The 22,932-nt window shown below is 40.9% G+C and overlaps 3 protein-coding genes across 4 annotated transcripts in view; 2 read left to right on the top strand and 1 right to left on the bottom strand.

The window, feature by feature from the left end:
- The window catches only part of tmco6 (transmembrane and coiled-coil domains 6), a gene marked incomplete at its 5' end in the record, with an annotated part of 51,084 nt that overhangs the window by 24,718 nt on the left and 3,434 nt on the right, over positions 1-22,932 (bottom strand). The gene's annotated exons all lie outside the window — the stretch shown is intronic.
- LOC310790794 (uncharacterized protein) lies at positions 2,037-18,699 on the top strand (the record flags this gene model as incomplete). The annotated part of the gene is made up of 6 exons (XM_083652508.1): positions 2,037-2,088; positions 4,687-5,001; positions 5,452-5,475; positions 5,595-5,714; positions 9,832-9,940; positions 18,681-18,699. 6 exons carry the CDS (start codon positions 2,037-2,039, stop codon positions 18,697-18,699), a joined length of 639 nt encoding a protein of 212 aa, XP_083508634.1.
- LOC310789955 (uncharacterized protein) lies at positions 16,646-22,569 on the top strand. Of its 2 annotated transcripts, XM_083651675.1 has the most exons (5): positions 16,646-16,782; positions 18,681-19,001; positions 19,524-19,781; positions 21,317-21,442; positions 21,661-22,569. In XM_083651675.1, exons 2-5 carry the CDS (start codon positions 18,989-18,991, stop codon positions 22,029-22,031), a joined length of 768 nt encoding a protein of 255 aa, XP_083507801.1. In that variant the 5' UTR covers positions 16,646-16,782; positions 18,681-18,988; the 3' UTR covers positions 22,032-22,569. The 2 variants fall into 2 exon arrangements, with proteins under 2 accessions (XP_083507801.1, XP_083507802.1); XM_083651676.1 differs by lacking the exon at positions 21,317-21,442.

The raw sequence follows: 22,932 nt of genomic DNA, 5'->3' as shown, positions 1-22,932 counted from the left end.
GTACGGAACTACGGGCTCAATTGATTCTTCAAGCAGTTCACGAGGGCAATACCAGACTCTTGAGCGCTGGACAACATCTGAAAAGTGTGAAGGACGCAATTGAAGAGTCTGGAACCAGACTACAACCATGTAACAAGGGAATTGCCACATGTTATCTATAGTGGTCTTCAAACTCAGCATGATTGTAGGCCTAATGGACCCTCTGGTGGCCATATTGGAGGTTGTCAGCTCTTGGCAGTGCCCACAGTTACTGTATATAGAATCACTACTAGTGCCAGTAACGGTAACAGTAACACTAATTGCAATAATACCACAATTATGCCCTCAGGAAGGTGGTACAGAAGTGTGAAATGCTCAGGCCATCACAACAGATCCAATCCTATGCCCCCTGCCCCCACCCTCACCCCCCTCAGTATACAGGAAGCTGCATCTGCCCGCCACCATTCCTCCACATGCATGTGCACGCGGCGCGCACAGCTGCACACACACACTTTTTTGCAATTCCTCGGCTCGCCCACTGGGCATCGCAAACGCGGCCTCGTCTGCTCTATGACATCATCACTGATGACATCACATCATAAGGTAATTAGGGCAATCGCCTAATTAAAAAATCCGCACAGGTGCTCTTTACACCCCCTGAAAGTTTCAGAACGATCGCACGTAAAACGGCATAGCTGTGGCCTCACACACGCCAGGCACTCGATTCCTAGGGTGGAGATACTCTGGAGATGATACGCCACTTGTCTCCTTCTCCCTACTTATACTCCCACCACTTATATAGGCCCAATTCCAATCCGCCCCCTTACTGCCTCAAGCCCTTAGAGGCGCGTTCACGTGAAGGGAGTGAGGGCTTAGGGATGTCCCACAGTGAAATCGCAAAGTGAATGAGGGCTCAGAGTGAGCCCTTTCTGCCCCCTTACCGTAAGGGAGCAGCTATGGCCACTTACGGAAAGGGAATTGCCCACAATGCATAGCGTTGTGACGTATAAAACGGGGAAGGCTGCAAATATCTGTCAAAAAAATAAAACAACACACGCGCGAAACGAACGCGGTGTTTGCGAGTGCGCTGGAATGCCTTAATTGACAATGAAACATTACATTAATAGGGATTTCAGATTAGACAAAAATATTATATCAGAGGAATGCAAGTAGTTATTTTACACAATCCTAGAATAATCATCGATCATTTCTATTACAATTGCAATCCACAACTTTTTTGATGAATGAGAAATAGTTTTACCGAATCTGTATTGTACAGTATTGACATTGTGTATAATGTTGGGTGACATGTCATTATTATGCTTATTTTAATTATAATTACACATGTTGCAGATTGCAGATTTTGCAGTAGGCTACATTTATTTTTAAATGACCTGTTGTCCACTCGGAGCCAGAGCCTGGATGAGAACAGACTCATCTATTCCTCAAAGCGTCTTGACAATAAACAATATATAGCGAACCCCAAACGTTCCAGAGTCAACATCATCTTGTCAAGTGCAAAGGGCTCTGCTGTCCCAATCCTCTTATTTATCCAATGTGGATCCCTTCCACACTTGATGACTCAACCACTTTCAGATGGCGGCCATTAGAGGGACTGAGGGTTCAGGGCTTGAGTGTTTAGGGGGCGGATTGGAATTGGGCCATAGCCACAGCCAGGAAATCGTGACATCACAATCGTGACACACACCACCGCCCACCCATCATTTTAGCCAATTCTAACTAAGAAGATGTTTTGACTTGACTGACTTTGACTGATATATAGGCCTACTTAAATTAAAATTCCTGCACATTAACATCTTTAAACGGCACATTATACACACTCAAAGCCAGTTGGTCATATATGTATTGCCTGTCAATGCTGAAGTGACACTGATAAACACTTCCTTTTTCTTCTCTCCACTAAATATACTGCATCATTTTCCGTGGTTAGACGTTTCACAACTTCTGCTCGGCAGCAGTGATGACCACATAACAGTGTAACACATCAGGCTTGTCAGGGTCTGCATGTTGGCTCAGCTGAGGGACAGAGAAGAGACATGGAGGCTGTGATCGGACTGTTGATGATGGTGCTACTGGGAGTCTCTCATGGTGAGGAGCTCTTTCACTATTCAACACATTAATATTCATGATTTACATTGTGTGAATAAACTCTGTTGAACCAGTAATCCATACTCCATACAGTAAATGACTGTATGGAGTATGGATTACTGGCAGTAATCCATACTCCATACAAGATCATTATTGATCAAGTATAGTCATGATATAGTCATGATCTTGTCTTCACTGATGAATCAGTTTCTCTGGCTTGAAATGAGCTGTCTGTCCTGGAGAATCACCCACTTTTGTCGATAAATCATATCATTTCTATCATTCTATCATTTCATTGCAATCTTCACTAATTATGCTTTTTAGGAATTCAGGAATTAATTTCACACGTATGCACTTTGAGAAGATCACCGCACTCACGACTATTGAATGTGTTAAGGTGCCAGAAGACTGAAGAACAGTATCAGGGAAAAGGTTCTTTAATAAATCAAGCTTTCAGTCACAAGACCTTCATCAGGGCAAAGCTTAGCAGCCGTCACAATGAAAGAAGTATATTCACCTTATGTTCCACTATCGATATTTGTCCTAGGTATCAGTATCGAAGTTAGAAATTCTAGTATTGTGACAACCCTACAATCAGCAGTATAGCTCACCTGTGCTGTGTTAGTCTTCTTAAGTGGGAAGTGTAGTTCAACAGATAAATTGTGTGTAGTCCTTTATAGATGCACATAAATACATACAGTACCTGTACAACACAAGAGGATACTGTATATAATCCAGATGAAAAGGTGAACACTCAACAAGCACAGTGTGCAAAACATTATAATCTACCAGAAAATAGACAAGAAGAAAAAATACAAATTAAATGACTGAACACATTCAAGAGGTAAAGGAACGGCACACAAAGGCCGTTGTAAATGCAGTTCCTAAAGCCTGAGGTTAGATAAACCAATGAAAACTCACAAACACTCCACATGACATTCATGTCAAAAATCAACATCAACAAAGCAATAAGGAGCTAGAGTGTGCATCCAAATAAATATTTTCACAAAAGTAGGCTATAATGCACTGAAATATCCTGCGTACAACACACTACTCATGATAATTTAAAGACCTTTGACAGGTTGTATCTTAAGTCAGAACAGAAGGTCAACAATACTACTAGGATTAATTCAATCACAAAAAGTACTACAATGAAATTAGTATTGAATAATAATAGTATTGAGCAATGTAGATGCACTGTATAGTAATAGAGAATAGTTTTCTAGAACATATTAACATATCATGGTCATGATGAGTACAAATCTAGCACAGGAACTACCAAGGCCAGACAGCGGTCTGACATGTCTCTAACATGGTCTGTTTGTCTGGACCTCAGCTGCTGCTCTTTCCTCTTCTACATGTTGGAGCTGGCTTACATTCAAACCAGAACTCTATCGCTTCCTGAACTCTAACCCTAACCCTAAACTCTAACCCTGAACTCTAACCCTAACCCTGAACTCTAACCCTAAGGCTTAGTTCACTCCGGGGACCCAAGCCTTGCCTACGCCTTGCCTTTACCCACGCTTTTAAATAGGCGTCCGTTTTAGTCAACGAGGCTGTGTACACCGGGCGCCTGAGCGTGAACCCTGCGTGTACCCACGCCTCGCCTGTGCCTTGCCGATTTTATCGTTTAGGCGTGAGTTCTATTTTCGAGCCGACAAGGCGCGTGCAGGCAGGCTTCTTCTGTCAAGCCATTAAAGAAAAACGCGACAATATCCGTGGGAACTGGCAAAGTCAACTGAATTTCAAAATAAAATGGAGTTACTACAACAGTGTTGAGCAGAGAGAGAGAGAGAGAGAGAGAGAGAGATTGACAGGTGGCTATCACATGGGGCTTTCTCCGTGTCGGCAAACAAATCTTCAGGAGAGAGAATAGCGACCGAAGAAGCAAGATGGACAATGTTGTTGTGCCAGCACATATTCTTGCAAGATTACCTCTCTAAAAAGTCCGACTATAGTCAGACCTGGTTATACATATCCAGCATCAATAGAACATTAAATATATCAGATTTATTTGACCTACACATGATAATTCGGGACCACACGTGAAAAAATACAGTCGGGAGAGAGGAGAGGAGCTTGTGACTCGGCTCCAGGTTCAGCGTGCAAAGGCGTGCGGTGTGATCGGTTCACGCCCAGCTCAAGGTCTGCAGGCGTAGGCGTGGGTTGAGGCAAGGCAAGGCGTAGGTTCTCCGTGTGAACGTAGCGTAACCCTGCCTATAACTATGGACAACTCACAGTATTCTCTTCACTTCATTCAACTGTCAAAAATGTAATCAGTAATAAGCAGTAGCAAAACAACTGATACATAATAACATAATAACATGATAACATACTGATATACTAGACGAGTGGTGATTTACAGTTGGCATATGAATATGTAACTTAACAGTCACAGTCTGCATACTGTGTGGTCTGAGAGTCACAGTTACACCTATTATTGACAAATATCCCTATAGTTCCATATTCAATACATTAATATGGAACATGCCTACCATCTTGCAGTGGCCATTAACATTGCTGCTGGCATTGTAAGAAAAGTGTACAGATTAGATTATAATATTTACTTTTTTTTGTCTTGTGTTTTTTAATTCCCAGGTGTGGAAACCTCCTGTGATGGGAGACAGAACAGGATGCAGTGTTACGCTTTTCTGGGAGGAACTGTTGTTATCCAGCTGGTCAATAACGCCACAGACCTCAGTTTGACATGGAGGAATAAAACAACCACAGTTCTCAGAGTGAAAAGCAATAAGGTTGTAACTGAGTTCAGCAGCAGATCCTCCTTCACTCTGAGAAATGGAACATTTAAGATAAGTAACCTCAGCTACACTGACGGTGCTGAATATACCCTTCAAATCTTAGACTCAGATGGAAAGCCAAAGGAAGAGCGAAAACTAAACATGATCATACTAGGTAAATAAGCACTTTAATTAATTGTTTGGAGAAATTAGTCATAATGATAATAGACCACATATTCCAGTGTCTCATAACCATTTGTCAATTTCCAGCAGAAAGTAGAAGGCATGAAGTCTCAGTTTGGGCTTATGGGGACAAACAATGTCTGTTAGTAATATAACTGTCAATAATATGTGTGATTAATATAATTTATAATAGTGTCCGTAATATGATTTTGATTACAGATAAATTAGTAAAAACTAATTCCACAATATTATTAAAGTAGTTGTGTGAGCTATATATTTTATGATTTGCAAACAAATGCACACCGCAAGATAGAAACACTGCAGCCTAGAAGAAATGCTACAAAGAGAACTGCCATGACAAACATAATATAGATGCTCATTACTGTTGTTTGAAAATCTTGTTAATCCAATGTTTCCACTTGAATGGCTCTCAAACCCACAGACTCCACAGGCCAATGGTACATTAGTAAGTGATGATTCATTCACTAATTTAATTTTCTTTTCATATTTGTCTTTGCATCTCTTGGCAGCACATTTAGCGATCAGCAGGCTAACTCAGTATGTGATCTCTTGTCATTTGAACAGGACACATTGTTGTGCCTATCGCTGCTTCTCTGTCGCCGCTCATCGTTCTCTTAGCGGTTGTGGTGAGAATCCGCTGTGTTCCGACAAAAACGGAGGAAGTAACCACGAGGAAGGAACAAGGTAAAAAAATAAAATAAAAAATTCATAACACTTTATATCACAGCCCGCAACGTACAGCACAATTACTCCAGACAGAGCTGTGTAGCCTAATCTTTTGTACTAACAGTGTACCAATTTAGAGAATTTATACTGTGGTGATTACCGTATTTAACTGTACCTAATTCTATTATTTCATGGTACAGTAAGACTATAAAAGTGAGCGGCAATCTAGATGTTTCAGCAAAGATGGAGTGAGGACTTCTGCAGCATTTAATAAATTGGATGTGATTTGATTTCAAAATGACCTTATTATACAGAATTATAATTATTAATCCTATACAATATACTATATATTTTATACAGATATTATTATACTTGTACAGTACAAGCGGATAACTGTTTGTTTTGATTACAGCCTGAATACCCTGTAGTTACCCTGTAACGTAAGTCAATGTAACAAGGGGGGACCTAACACTGCTTTATTACAGGGCTTTGTTGCATAGATAGACCACTAGAGAGCCAAACAAGTCCCTCCCCTTCTGGTTGGGCCATATTCGAACTGTGTCTGAAAAATTATGAATGGTGGTAAATGGCAAGAGACAATAATTTCCCGTTTGAAATTGTGCCATGAGGTACAAATATGATGTTTGTCAATTTAAAAGATAACATTGCAAGTCAAAAAAGTGGCAGTTTGTGGTAAAACTGCACTATAAGTTATAAATTAGAAAGACGACACACAACAACAGTCACATAAGTGACGTCTCTCCCGCCAGGCCCTGGTGGTGTTGGTGTGACGTATATTGTGCCAGATGAGATGAGAGATGTAGTTGAATGAGCGGTTTCATACAAAACTAAATGTTACGTTTCAGTTTTACAACAAACTGCGGCTTTCTTCTAAATTGAGGGAAAAATCACGTGTAGTTCATGGCAAGTATCGTCTCGCAGTTCACCACCATTCATATTTTTTCAGATGGTTCGTATGCTGAAGTGACAGTGACTTTGGCTCTCTATAGGCTACTCGATTCTGATTGGTTGATTGCAGCATTCTCTGGTCTGTTATATCTGAATAGCGAACTGCTGCTATGAATAAGGAAGGTTACGTATTGTAACTCTCATTATTCAGCTTCTGTTCCAACACAGGGGTCAGCCAGTTACTTCCTATTGTGTTGACACTTCCTGTGACAGCACAGTACTAGTGAGCAGGTAAAACAGAACACTTCCTGTGACAGTACAGTACTAGTGAGCAGGTAAAACAGAACACTTCCTGTGACAGTACAGTACTAGTGAGCAGGTAAAACAGAACACTTCCTGTGACAGTACAGTACTAGTGAGCAGGTAAAACAGAACACTTCCTGTGACAGTACAGTACTAGTGAGCAGGTAAAACAGAACACTACCTGTGACAGTACAGTACTAGTGAGCAGGTAAAACAGAACACTACCTGTGACAGTACAGTACTAGTGAGCAGGTAAAACAGAACACTTCCTGTGACAGCACAGTACTAGTGAGCAGGTAAAACAGAACACTACCTGTGACAGTACAGTACTAGTGAGCAGGTAAAACAGAACACTTCCTGTGACAGCACAGTACTAGTGAGCAGGTAAAACAGAACACTACCTGTGACAGTACAGTACTAGTGAGCAGGTAAAACAGAACACTTCCTGTGACAGTACAGTACTAGTGAGCAGGTAAAACAGAACACTACCTGTGACAGTACAGTACTAGTGAGCAGGTAAAACAGAACACTACCTGTGACAGTACAGTACTAGTGAGCAGGTAAAACAGAACACTACCTGTGACAGTACAGTACTAGTGAGCAGGTAAAACAGAACATTACCTGTGACAGTACAGTACTAGTGAGCAGGTCAAACAGAACACTACCTGTGACAGTACAGTACTAGTGAGCAGGTAAAACAGACGGTGTTTTGAACAGGAAGTGATAACACAACTGGGTCAAGTGGGCGGGGCTACATAAGGTGAATATGATGTTGACAGGTGGAGCCCAGTAGGGATCAAATCCGATTTAGTCCAGCTACTGGACTAACTGGGCTCTGCCTGTGATCATATAACCTAAATTGATACATAATGTAGTATTACAGCTTAACTCCAGAGTGATTACATTACATTACATTACATTACATTACATTACGCTGCAAGTCTCGTGCTGTAATCTTTGCACTCGTCATCACTGCATTCACAGCACAATTTGCTCTGTTGTATTTGCAATAGTATGTAAGTGTCTGCTGTTGCAAATTATATAGGGCGCAGTTTATCCCCAGATGTGCTGAGTAGAAGGAGAATGGACAGACAGATGTGCTGGGTAGAAGGAGAATGGACGGACACAGATGTGCTGAGTATAAGGAGAATGGACAGACACAGATGTGCTGGGTAGAAGGAGAATGGACAGACACAGATGTGCTGAGTATAAGGAGAATGGACAGACAGATGTGCTGGGTAGAAGGAGAATGGACAGACACAGATGTGCTGAGTATAAGGAGAATGGACAGACACAGATGTGCTGGGTAGAAGGAGAATGGACAGACACAGATGTGCTGAGTAGAAGGAGAATGGACAGACACAGATGTGCTGGGTATAAGGAGAATGGACAGACACAGATGTGCTGGGTAGAAGGAGAATGGACAGACACAGATGTGCTGGGTATAAGGAGAATGGACGGACAGATGTGCTGAGTATAAGGAGAATGGACAGACACAGATGTGCTGGGTAGAAGGAGAATGGACAGACACAGATGTGCTGGGTAGAAGGAGAATGGACAGACACAGATTTGCTGGGTAGAAGGAGAATGGACAGACACAGATGTGCTGAGTATAAGGAGAATGGACAGACACAGATGTGCTGGGTATAAGGAGAATGGACAGACACAGATGTGCTGGGTATAAGGAGAATGGAGAGACACAGATGTGCTGGGTAGAAGGAGAATGGACAGACACAGATGTGCTGGGTATAAGGAGAATGGACAGACACAGATGTGCTGAGTATAAGGAGAATGGACAGACACAGATGTGCTGGGTATAAGGAGAATGGACAGACACAGATGTGCTGAGTATAAGGAGAATGGACAGACACAGATGTGCTGGGTATAAGGAGAATGGACAGACACAGATGTGCTGGGTATAAGGAGAATGGACAGACACAGATGTGCTGGGTAGAAGGAGAATGGACAGACACAGATGTGCTGAGTATAAGGAGAATGGACAGACACAGATGTGCTGGGTAGAAGGAGAATGGACAGACACAGATGTGCTGGGTAGAAGGAGAATGGACAGACAGCGCAGCTTGCTTGACCTGAACTGAACACAAGCAGCACCTGTGCTTGCTGTCACTGGGTGATCATTTGCCTATTTCACTTCCCACCCAATTCACAGATTTTGTGTTTAAAAGGCAGGAAGTAGCACAGGTGCATGCAAAACGTTAATTAAGCCCCCAGGGCACCGGAACACCTAAATGGATTGGAAGTTGGAAACCCTCATTAGTGTTCTGCTTGCACCTGTGTTCCTTCCTGCCTTTTAGACACAAAAGGAGGGAATAGACCCTTCTCACGGGGGCCATTTTGTGTCGAAAAGGCCAGAATAAACACAGGTGCGAGCAAAACACTAATGAGGGTTTCCACATTCCAATCATGGAAGTGGTAATGAGGGTTTCCACATTCCAATCATGGAAGTTGGAAACCCTCATTAGTGTTTTGGTTGCACCTGTGTTAACCCTGCCTTTTTGACACAAAATGGCCCCCGTGAGTCTCACTGAGAGCAATGCTGTCTTTTTCAGGAGCGCCCTGTTCACATTCACACACACATTCATACCTGGAAGCTGACCAGTACAACCACAGTCTGATCTGCTGGCCACTGATCACCTCCACTGGAGCGGTTGGGGATAAGGGCCTTGCTCAAGGGCACCTCAGTGGTGGTAATGAGGGAGGGGCAAGCGCTGCCTTTTTTCACTTTCCCCACCCAGATTTATCCTGCCGGTCCCGGGGATTGAACCGACGACCTTCCGGTCACAAGCTCGCTTCTCTAACCATTGGGCCACCACTGCCCAATAATGATAATGGCATGTTTAGATTATGTTTAGATTATGTGACATGTTTTAGCCTGACTGACCTCCGTTCCTCCTCTCCACAGAGAGTGAAGACGTGACCTATGGTGACATCCAGATCGTGCAGCGCCAGGGGAGGTCACGGAAGGAAAAGGCCCACATGGAGGTGGAGTACGGGGAGGTCAAGGGTCAAGGGTTCAGTTCATAAATAAACCTGCGAGTCACAAACTGCACATTTACTGCCTATTTAAAAGTGCTTTTGATACAGAGCCACATGAACAATCTACAAGCATGGCAGCACAGAACAAGTGCTTTGCTAAGTTCAGATGTGGAGTTGCACCTTTAGCTACCACTTCCTGCCTTTCTCCCTGTACCAGCGTCAGAAATAATACGCTGGTGGTGATCAAGAAAGTCGCAGTTTGTTCTGAAACTGAAACGTAAGGTTTAGTTTTGTGAATCAACTACATCTCGTGTCACACATTATACGTCAACAATGGACTGGTGAGAGAGACAGTCTTTCTGATTTATAACTTATAGTGCCACAGTTTTAACACAAACTGCGACTGTTGGAGAAAAATATAAGTTCCATGCCATTTCCTAATCAATATTTCCTAATCAATAAGCTATAGGCCTAATTACATCTGACACATTAATCAATAAGCTATAGGCCTAATTATGCTATAAGTTCCATGCCATTTGACATATAGATTCACCCATGACATCTCACACAGCCCCATAGAGAGGACTTCTCCTCTTTGCTGAGACCTTGGGCAGTGCATCAAGTTCCCAAACAACTGATAACAGTTTCCCTGTCAGACTCAAGTGGACGCACACACATTTCCAAGGTTCATCCACCTCCTCTCTGCCTTTTCCTCCTCTCTGCTCTGCCTACCTTTGCCTATAAAGCATATGTTCACTGTCGGCCATGGGCTGAATAATTGACTCTGTATGACATATCAGAATGTGTACATTGAGATTCAGCCCTCTGTCAATATACATGTATTGCAGAGAATGTAAGCTATTAAATATACTTTTGTGTTAAACAGTCCTGGACTCAAGGCTCAATTCATTTGGTATTAGATAAGCTGTGATATACATTACATATACATTTTAGCGGAAAGAATATATTTTATTCTCTATCAATTGGCGTGTCACGAACAGGATATCTACGAGAGCGGGTAAGTCTGAATTAATTTCATAATTCATTACTGAAGCTGTCGTCTGATATCTAAAAGAATCTGAAATGTTTGCATATTGTGGGTGTGTCAAAATGACATTGTATATAACTGTAAATATTAACCTAAGTTAGTATCTTGTGGGTTTTTGAGACAAGGGGGGACGCCTCAATGTAAATAACTGTAAATATACCTCAGGACCATTACAAACTCTCTTGACCGGCTGTATTTTGCAGTGACCAGGATGGTCCAGTGGTAAGCTGCACAGCAAGAGAGCCTGAGAAGCGTTATCACATATTGCCTCAAAACCAGAAGGCTGCCTAGACAGCGACTACGTATTATAGTCCAGTGGGAAACTGCGGTGATTCTAGGCATATGTTTGATACGGTCTTTAAGAACCACGCGACATACTAAATAAAACCAAAAGATCTCCCCATAACATACCACTTACTCGAGGGGTTTGTGTAGCCCCATGGCGCGCTGGCTAGGATCGGCCAGAGATATTGAGCACCGAGCAAGACTGGGAAGCAATCATAGATGTCTAACCAATATGGTTGATATGTTTTGAAATACCTACAATGTGTAACAAGCATGTAACAAACAAACAACCAAAAATAAGCAGCTGTTTCATTGTAAAACAACACAATTTCTTAAGAAGCCTATTTTAAAGAAAAAAAAAATTGAAGGAAGTTTGCAAAAAGTGTATTTTAGCCAATCCCAAAATACAGAATCAATTGTCCATCGAACAAATTGATCTGTCACCAAATTTGTAAATTCCAGATACCCCACACACGGACGGAACTGGTCAACAGGAGAACAACCGTCCCTCTGTCACCAGAGACCCCACATCGAAAAAGGTAAGGTGTTGAATATTACTTTACACACACACGGACACCTCAAGATCACAAGTAAGTGATAAACAAAAACAGTAGCTCTCTCTCTACTTTTAATACAGGTTTTAATACCCTTGGTGCGTAATGCAAGACTGAAATATAAAGAGCTGAATGTGAATCAATGAGACATTAATATGAATGTGACATTCACGTAAATAGAGGAATCAGTGCTTTGCTTTTTGCCAAAGGGGGTGATTACGAGAGAGAGAGACACGCTACAGAATTGATCAAAACAAGGCTCTGCACCGAGACTTGTGTACCTAAAACAAATACAGTAGATTAGACACTGTCTGCTCTCTGAGAATGGACACTGAAAAGGCTGGCCGTTGTCTGCGGCCAGAGTGTCAGAGAGCCGGAGAAATTATCGGACAGCTTGGGATTGTTATCAAACAATATGAGCAGATGCTTGGGCCCCCACAATTAGCCACAGCGCCAAACCCAATAAGTATTGCTGTGATTTTCCCCAATGAAAACACCGCAGAAAAAGCACCTCGAAAGAGCACACCTAGCTTCAGCACCGACGTATGTCATGCGTGCGGTAAGTTAGGACATTGGGCGAACAAGTGTCGTAGCAGACGTAAAAATCGTGGCCTGCCAGAAACACTCAATAAGCCTGTGATTTCCCCCAATACAAACACAGCGGGGGGGGCATACCAAAAGCCCTCGCCTAGCACAGACAAATGTCATATTTGTGGTAAGCTCGGACACTGGGCCAATAGATGTCGGAATAAGAAAAAACGGGAGCAGCCAGTGGACAAACAGCCATCTGTTGATTCAATTGGCTCAAGTAGCGATGGTCAATCCTCCCCTATAGCTGGCCCAATGTGATGGAACATAGCAGGCTGAAATAATTTGTTTATGTTCCTTTGGAACAGACAGTCTTCCAACAAGGTTAAAACTTAGCCAGAAACAATTGAAACCTTTGAGCAAACAGTGAGCCAGCCACCGCCTTTCTAGGTCGGAGAGATAAGCCCTCTGTCACAGGTTCAAACCCCACAGTATTACACATTATGAAATTGAATGTCGAAACAAGCCCCAGGTTCAAACCCCACAGTATGTGATTGAATGAAATTTTTGTTTGTTATGAATCAATAGAGTGAAGTAAGCTCTGCATTATTTAAAGTGCAGTAAGCAATTTTGAATCAACCAATTAATAATAAATAGACTGTTGATTATTATTTTGAATAAATCATAATAGAATGTGTGGTGATGGATAAGAGTTTCCTGTGTACGATAATCTGAATCTGAAGTATTTTCTTAAACAGAAAAATATACATTTATTGAACCACCAATTGGGTGGATAAGATTAGAAATAAAATTAAATGTGCATACCAACATTTAACTTTTGGTATGTTTTCAACACATAAGCAAAATTTACACTTACCGTAAGTACGGGTGAGATGTTTTCAAAAGTATCTATAGATAAGACAATGACCTCGGAGGACAGACAGTCCTGAGTTTGCGTTTGGAGCATGTGAACAATGTTGGCCCTCACTGTTTTATCTAGTGGGGTCTTGCCATCCCCAAAATCACTCAAGTGAACTGCCTGGGGTCTAGCCCGCCCCCCCATGTAAAGCCCTCACCAACAGCACTTTCTGGGGTCACCCTCCGCCCCATTGCACATTGCCACAAGTCCACAAGGTCAATTCATTGCCACTCTGTAAGCTGTGAAGGCAGACTCAAGGAGTCATCTTGTTTACGAGGTCCATTGCAAACAAATTATAAAATAAACAATTGAATATGTACTCACAGAGTATCTCAAAACATTATCTACCGTACGTACTTGTTGTACTAATAACTTGTAATGAAGTTATTTTGTCTAAAATACAGGCACATTGTGAAATATAATGTTTACATTTACAGGTTGTACGTCACAGAAAACCTTCAACACCAGCATAAATCTGTACTTTGAGTACTTTGATCCACAGTTCAAGAGGTCTACTTGACCTAGTTTTTTGTAGAATAAAGAAAATTCTTTCTATTTTCAATATTAAACAAAATTAAGTGTTTTAAAGTATCATTTTAAGAATAATCAGTTATATGATACTGTGATTATGTTTTAATGAATATGATTAATCAATGTTATGAATGTTTTGCATTTTAGAAAGTTTCAGTTCATTATTCCAAACAAACCAATATTAAAGTAAACTAGAAATAGAATTTTATTCTAATAAAATAGTTCCCAAAAAGAAATTAAACCACTGCATGGAGATGGGCTATTAAATAGTTTTTAATAACAACAATTACAACAAAAGCACCAGGAACAAACAAATAAATGAATGAACTAGAGTCATCACATGAATGATGAGAAATATTGTTGTTGTTGTGAATACTTTGAAAATATTTTACTTAAAGACATGATTCCTTTTACAGGAAGGTTTGAATAAAGTGAAGCTGGAAAGATTACATATTGTATGTAAGAAGCTTCTTTTACAATAGTGGAAAAGATTTAAGTGTGATTTGGAACACACTGAATATTAAGTTCAATGCATTATATTATTATTAATTAGACTGTTTGCATTGAACCATATAGAGTTAACATTAAGGCCCACTCCTATATATTATAGCCGCAGTGGTGATGTAATTTGTCATTATATCCCTAAAATTTGTTTTTCTCTTCCCAATAGATAATGGAGATGCTGTGATATGATCTGAGACTGCGCTGGACTGCATATTGATCAAAAATTCTGTTTTCTTTCAAGTGTTTAATGTTTCCTATGTTTTCAAAACCCTGCCCCCCCCGGCCCACAATTAAGTATAGATACAAGCATTATATTGAATAGTGAACTTAAATTTTGTAATTATTATTGTTATTGATGAACATAACAATTGGGTGGATTGTTGGAGAAAAATATAAGTTCCATGCCATTTCCTAATCAATATTTCCTAATCAATAAGCTATAGGCCTAATTACATCTGACACATTAATCAATAAGCTATAGGCCTAATTATGCTATAAGTTCCATGCCATTTGACATATAGATTCACCCATGACATCTCACACAGCCCCATAGAGAGGACTTCTCCTCTTTGCTGAGACCTTGGGCAGTGCATCAAGTTCCCAAACAACTGATAACAGTTTCCCTGTCAGACTCAAGTGGACGCACACACATTTCCAAGGTTCATCCACCTCCTCTCTGCCTTTTCCTCCTCTCTGCTCTGCCTACCTTTGCCTATAAAGCATATGTTCACTGTCGGCCATGGGCTGAATAATTGACTCTGTATGACATATCAGAATGTGTACATTGAGATTCAGCCCTCTGTCAATATACATGTATTGCAGAGAATGTAAGCTATTAAATATACTTTTGTGTTAAACAGTCCTGGACTCAAGGCTCAATTCATTTGGTATTAGATAAGCTGTGATATACATTACATATACATTTTAGCGGAAAGAATATATTTTATTCTCTATCAGCGACTTTCTCGACTTGCAGTTATCTTTGACATTGACAAACATGACGTGTGTTACTCCCGTGGCACAATTCAAACGTGATCAAAAAGGTAGCGTATCGCTGCATGTACCCGTAATACAATACTGTAATGTAATAATGGTTCTATTGAATCAGGGTTATGTACGCTTTACACTGTGAACTCTACAGATATTCATTCTTCTTCTTCTCTTCTTTTTTTTCAACTTTCAAACTATGTTGCAAATTTTAATGAGTACGATGATCTAAACAGTGTGTCGTTTTAGCTGGTAAATAAATACTGTATTAGCCAATGTGCCAAAGCTTACCACCTCATCCTTATTCATGAGTGTCTTAAAATGTATGAAATATGTACTCATGTGTATTAATATTTGTGTATGTATATGTATATTTTATTTAGTATATATTCTAGTATTTTTTAAATTACTTTCTCTCGCATAACTCTTAATGAATGATCCTCAACCTTCACTTTTATTGGGGTATTGTGTTTGTCTGTCCTGTATGTTGAGGAGTGACACAATAATAAAATGTTCTATCTATTGTTTACTGTCTGCATCATATACATACTATTACTAGATCAAATACCAAACTACACACAGCATGGCTGTAGGCCTAATGAGCCCTCTGGTGGCCATATTGGAGGCTCTCAGCTCTTGGCAGTGCCCACAGTTATACGATATAGAATCATTACTAGTAACAGTGACACTAATCGCAATACTAATACCACAATGATGCCCTCAGGCAGGTGGGACAGAACAGAAGTGTGAAATGCAGGACCTCTAGACTGAGGGACAGCTTTTATCCCCAGGCCATCAGACTGATCAACAGATCCAATCCACTGCCCCCACCCTGAATACAGGAAGCTTCAATCTGAATGCATTTCTCCATTGTTGAATGATGCCATTATTTAATTTGTGCAATCAATGAATTAGCCTCTTGCAGAATGCAGACAGACCCTCACCTTTAGCTTCTAGTTTCTCTGTGGTGCTGATGCACAGCTCCTTTTATCGTTCAAATAGAAAGTGCTCTGAGAACATTATCTGGCCTCCATAATGTTTATGAACATTTTGGAGTTTTTCAAGTGGGCCATAACTCAGAAAAGATTGGGAACTACTGCTTAGATAGTTTATCTACAAGTACGGTATAGTGTTTTTTTTGCTTGCTCAAACTGCCATATTATACAGGCACTCTGCTGTCCAGCTCAAATCCTCTTTCGCTTTGAAGGAGGAATACAGCCCTCTCTTCCATTCTGTCTATTATAGACACTTGAAGCGGTTGTTGGTCATAACTACATGTGAATGCTGAAGTGAGAGCGATACACACTTCCCTTTTCTTCTCCCCACATATAAATAAAGCTCCTGCATCATTGAACTTGGTTAGATGTGACACAACGTCTGCTCGGCAGCAGAGATGACCAAATAACAGTGTAACACATCAGGCTTGTCAAGGTCTGCATGTTGGCTCAGCTGAGGGACAGAGAAGAGACATGGAGGCTGTGATCGGACTGTTGATGATGGTGCTACTGGGAGTCTCTCATGGTGAGGAGGAGCTCTTTCACTATTCAACACATTCATATTCATGATTTAGATTGTGTGAATAAACTGTTTTGTGTTGAACCAGTAAGGCAGTAATCCATAGTCTTGAATGAATACAAGATCATTATTAGTTAATTATTGATCAAGCACAATCATGAGCAGTGACTCATTACAAAAGTAACATATTAGATGTAATATATTACTTGTATCAGTAACTGAGTAATATAACTTATTACCAACAGGATTTCAGTATACCAGTCACTTTATCAAGTAACACAAGTTACAAATTGAGTAATTTTTTTTTAAATCAAAGCACATATTTAAATAAAGATACAATCGTTTCCTAATCAAATTGTGTGTTTTTAAGCAAACATATTATACCAGTTACTTTATCGAGATGACAATAACAAAGGAAAAGGATAGCATTTAGAATTTTGGATTGTTTACACTGACTTCAAGACAGCTGAAATTATTTTTCGGGATGTTCGGGTCAGCGATGTCATTCTGCTACTGCTGTTATTTTGGTGAAAGTAATGCAAAAGTAGTGTAATAAGAAGTAATGAGTTACTCTACACAAACAGTAATATTGTAAAGTAACGTATTACTTTCAAATGAAAATAACTAGTAATATGTAGTATACATTTGGAAAGTAACTTGCCCAACACTGATCATGAGTATAGTCATGAGCTCACCTTCAGTGATGTTTACTGAAGCCGATTGAGTTTCTCTGGCTTGAAATGAGCCGATGTCCTCGAGAAATGCTCACTTGGGTGTCAATAAATTCCTTTACAATCTTCACTAGTTTTTAGTTTTAGTAGCAACAGTGTGCAGTAGGACTTCAGCAATTAATTTCACATTAGTATGCACTGAAATATTGTGCGTACAACTAGGGATGAAACGATAACTGGTTTTAATGATAAACGTGATAAAATTCCTTACAATAACCATACGTTTTGAAAAACATGGTAAATACTGTCCATCATCAACCAATTTTGGAAACCGTCTCCAAGATGCAAACGCACAGCCTTGGAGAAATGATTTCAGTGAGTGTATCAATCCTTTTTGGGTCTCAGTTTTCAATATAAAACTTGGTGAAATGATTTCTGTGAGTGTGTTAGTAGTGTTTGAACATTTTCAGCACATTTTAACAAACCATGATATTAATACTGATAACCGTGATCATTTTGGTCACTACAATCGGCAATTCTCTATACAGTGTATAGAGAATAAGTTTCAAGAACATATTAATGTCTCATATGGCCATGATGAGTACAGATCTATCACAGGAACTACCAAGGCAGACAGCGCTCTAACATGGACTGTTTGTCTGGACCTCAGCTCCTCTTCTCTTCCTGACTCTTCTGCACATTAGAGCTGCCTTATATTAAACCAAAGTCAGATTTTTCCACTATAACTATGACAACATGAATACTCATTGATTCCTCACAATATTGTCACAGTCAAAAAGAAAGAATCTTACGTCATTAAACTGTCAAAAATGCAACAGCAACAACAACAACAACAACAATAGTAGTAGTAGTAGTAGTAAAATGTATTCTTCCACCAAGCAATATAGTTTTTGAACAATAACTGAACAACTGATAGACCTACTACTGGTGATTTACAGTTAGCGTGTGAATATGTAAATTAACTGTCACAGTCACAGCTGTTTGTGTGGCTGCGTTGCCCAAGAATAACCTGTCTGCATACTGTGTGGTCTGAGAGTCACAGTTACATATATTATTGACAAATATCCCTAGAGTTCCATATTCAATACATTAATATGGCACATGCGTACCATCTTGCAGTGGTCATTAACATTGCTGCTGGCATTGTAAGAAAAGTGTACAGATTAGATTATAATATTTACTTTTTTTTGTCTTGTGTTTTTTCATTCCCAGGTGTGGAAACCTCCTGTGATGGGAGACAGAACAGGACGCAGTGTTACGCTGCTCTGGGAGGAACTGTGGTTATCCAGCTGGTCAATAACGCCACAGACCTCAGTTTGACATGGTCAAAAGATAAAACAACCACAAGTTCTCAGAGTGAAAAACAATACGGTTGTCAATCCTGAGTCAGCAGCAGATCCTCCTTCACTCTGAGAAATGGAACATTTAAGATAAGTAACCTCAGCTACAATGACGGTGCTGAATATACCCTTAATATTTTGGATTCAGATGGAAAGCCAACGGGAGAACGGAAACTAAACATGATCATACTAGGTAAATAATCACTTTAATGAATTGTTGGAGAGATTTGTAATAATGATATAAATAGACCACATATTCCAGTGTCTCATAGCCATTTGTCAATTTCCAGGAGAAAGTAGAAGGCATGAAGTGTCAGTTTGGGCCCATGGGGACAAACAATGTCTGTTAGTAATATAACTAATACTGCAATAATATGATGTGTGATTAATTATATAATGAGTGTCAATATAGTTGTACATTACTGTTAGAAAACGTTGTTAATCCAATGTTGGTGATTTTCATGTTTTCACTTTAATTGAAGTATTAGTGCCATCACCGTGGGTTGAGGTTTTTTCTTTTCTTATTTATACGTCTTGTGTTTTATGAAACCCTTTTAAAACCCACTGGATCAACTACAAAATGCATGGTGGTTAAGCTGAACACGGTTTTCACACAACAGTGATGACATACTGACTTACACCATACGACTCAAAGAAAATGCATTGACAAAAGATTCTGCCAATATCCAAACTCATCTGAGTCCATTTCCCTCAGTGCCTGTGTCTGCTGCCAAGCTGACTGATGAGTGTCTGTCCCAGGGAGAGGTGATGGTGACCTGCTCCTCTAAGGGGGACAGTCCTCAGTACAGCTGGACTCTGGACGGACACACACTGATGGACACAGAGCTCGTCTCTGGTGATGACATCACAAACACCATCACTCTCAAACCAGACGTGACGGGACGACTTGTCTGCTTGGTCAAGAATAACGCCAGTGAAGCCAATGCAAGCAAGACCATATCACGCTGTAAAGGTGAGCCAGAAGAACATATGAAAAAGTGATGTTGATGAACATGACACTGATGATTATGACGACGTACAGTACGTGCCTGCCTGTCATATTTGCCCACACAGGCTTCACGTTAGATAAGTGCATCTTATCCACTGGGACACGGGTAAAGGTAAAGGTAAAGGTAAAGTCCCACTGATTGTCACACAATGTGTGAAATTTGTTCTCCGCATTTGACCCATCCCCTGGGGGAGCGGTGAGCGGCAGCGTGCGCCGCGCTCGGGAATCACATGGTGATTTAACCCCCCAATTCCAACCCTTTGATGCTGAGTGCCAAGCAGGGAGGCAAATGGGTCCCATTTTTATAGTCTTTGGTATGACTCGGCCGGGGATCGAACTCACGACCTCCCAGTCTCAGGGCGGACACTCAGACCACAAGGCCACTGAGCTGGTAGAGCAGGCGGTGCTACTTCAAAGCAAAGGGCATCACTTTGTGTTGAAAAGTGTTGAGGACATTTCTTTTTTTTAAACGCTCTTCAACATATTAAGGTCAAACTGACATCGTAGGAGTTTGAGTTGAGGTCACCTCGAATGAGTCAACTGTGTTCTGCTTCTGACACCAGTGAGGTGACACATTTTCATTAGATGAGCGCTTGTGACATTGAACAGGGTGTGGAGACAGAGTGTGACATGAAGCTTGTGACATTGAACAGGGTGTTAAACAGGAGACAGAGTGTGACATGAAGCTTGTGACATTGAACAGGGTGTTAAACAGGAGACAGAGTGTGACATGAAACTCACACCGCTGCCTCCACAGTGGAAGCAGAAGACAATCAACAGGCTTCATTTATTTCGGATGGGAGACTGATATGGCGCATAGGGGATGTCACGATACTGTAATTTCTACTTCGATACCGATACCCGGGAAAATATCAATACTCCATACCATTTCCGATACCACGGGAAGGGGGGGATGACGACACATCGAGAGGCATAAAAATAAAGTTAGACAGATGGACGGACAGACGCACACTTCTCCATAATCTAGACCTGATCACACTTTGAACTGAGACAGCAGATTAGCCCTGATCTAGCCATCAGAACACGTTTAGCTTGTTGAAGCAACAGATGATGATAGGGAGGGAGGAATCAGTGATTTTTCATTAAAAGAAAGCACTGATGGTATCAAAACTGTTGCAAATGAGTATTGTATCCGTTTCGAATTTTTAGTATTGATACTTATCGATACTATTCGATACTATCGATCGATACTTTTGACAACCCTAATGGCGCATCAAAAGGGCGTAGCCTCCTAGGCTACTACATTTTAAAAAGCGATGGTGACAAAATCGGCCGTTTTTGAAAGTGGTGAGGAGACATGTCTGTCGCTACTAGCCTGGTTAAAACCATCCGGCTCCGTGGCGTGAACTCACATTGTGTTTGGTTTCGTGGATCACAATCACAATTCATTTTCCTTTCATATCTGTCTCTTTGCATCTCCTGGCAGCACATTTAGCGATCAGGCTAACTCAGTATGTGATCTCTTGTCATTTGAACAGGAGGACACATCGCGCCCATCGCTGCTTCTCTGTCTGTGCTGATCATTGTCTTAGTGGTTGTGGTGGGAGTCTGCTATGTTCTGATGAAAAAGAAGAAGGAGGAAGTAACCACAAGGAAGGAACAAGGTCCAAAAAAGCACCTGTTTGGTAACACTGTAGATTACAGCCCACAACGTACATCTTATTTACTCCGGAGTTACGGGCTGCAGTTTATAGTAACCCACATGTGCTGAGTGTCTGAACACATTCAGCACCTTTTCCTGCTGTCACTGAACCTTTGTGATCAGGCCATGTTTCATGTGACATGTTTTAGCCTGACTGACCTCCGTTCCTCCTCTCCACAGAGAGTGAAGACGTGACCTATGGTGACATCCAGATCGTGCAGCGCCAGGGGAGGTCACGGAAGGAAAAGGCCCACATGGAGGTGGAGTACGGGGAGGTCGAGGTGTCGAGGGGCCGCAGGAAGCCAGCCGAGGCCCAGGCGGAGGTGGAGTACGGGGAGGTGAAAGTGTTGGAGGGGCGCAGGAAGCCAGCCAAGACCCAGGCGGAGGTGGTGGTGTACGGGGAGGTGAAGGTGTTGGAGGGGCGCAGGAAGCCAGCCGAGGCCCAGGCGGAGGTGGAGTACGGGGAGGTGAAAGTGTCAGGGGGACGCAGGCAACCCACAGTGGCGCAGTCAGAGGTGGAGTACGGCCAGGTCAAGGTTTCAGTTCATTAAAAAACCTGAGGGTTACAAACTGCGTACTTATTATTGCCTATTTAAAAGTGCTTTTGATACAGAGCCATAATATGTACAATTTATCTTAGTACATAGTGCCTTTGCTAAATTCAGATATGGAGTTGCCCCTTTAGAAACTGAAGCTACACAAACACCCGAGCCGATAGGCAGTTCTGTACCTATGTAATAATAATGTATATATAATGTAATAATGTAATAATGTAACAATTGTTCTATTGAATCAGAAGCCTATGTACTCTTAGACTGTGAACGCTACAGATATTCGTTCAGATTTCCTTTCAAACCAGGAGGATTTTAAATAAATTGTGTGTAGTTTTAGCTGGTAAATGCCAATATGCCAAAGCTTATCACCTTGTCCTTATTCATCAGTGTCAGTACATTTTATGAAATATGTACTTATGTGTGTTTATATTTGTGTGTAAATATATATATAGTTTTTAGGATATATTCTAGTATTTTTTTATGACTCTCATAACTCTTAATGATTCTCTCATAACTCTTAATGAGTGGTTCTCTATTGGGTTATTGTGTTTGTCTGTCTTGTATGATGAAGAGTAACAATAATAAAATTATCTATATCTATCCATCCATCATCCATCTATCTATCGTTTATTTAATCATATACATACTAAATCAAATACCGTAATACACACTCACACCTCTGGGCAATTTAGAGTACCGGTAATCAGTTGGCTACCTGTCCATGTCTTAGGAGTGTGGGAGGACACTGGCACAACCAGAGGAGACCCATGGCACGGATAGGATTAACACTAATTGCAATACTAATAATACCACAAAATATATATATAAAATATATCGGCCTACTTCAATTAAGATTGATTGGTTGGTATGGAAAAGGTCCCATCATAATATACAGGCG

This window comes from Poromitra crassiceps (genome assembly GCF_964638095.1).
Source record: "Poromitra crassiceps genome assembly, chromosome: 15".
Lineage (NCBI taxonomy): Eukaryota > Metazoa > Chordata > Actinopteri > Beryciformes > Melamphaidae > Poromitra > Poromitra crassiceps.
The sequence above is the reverse complement of the archived record's forward strand: the minus strand, read 5'-3'. Positions and strand labels throughout refer to the sequence as shown.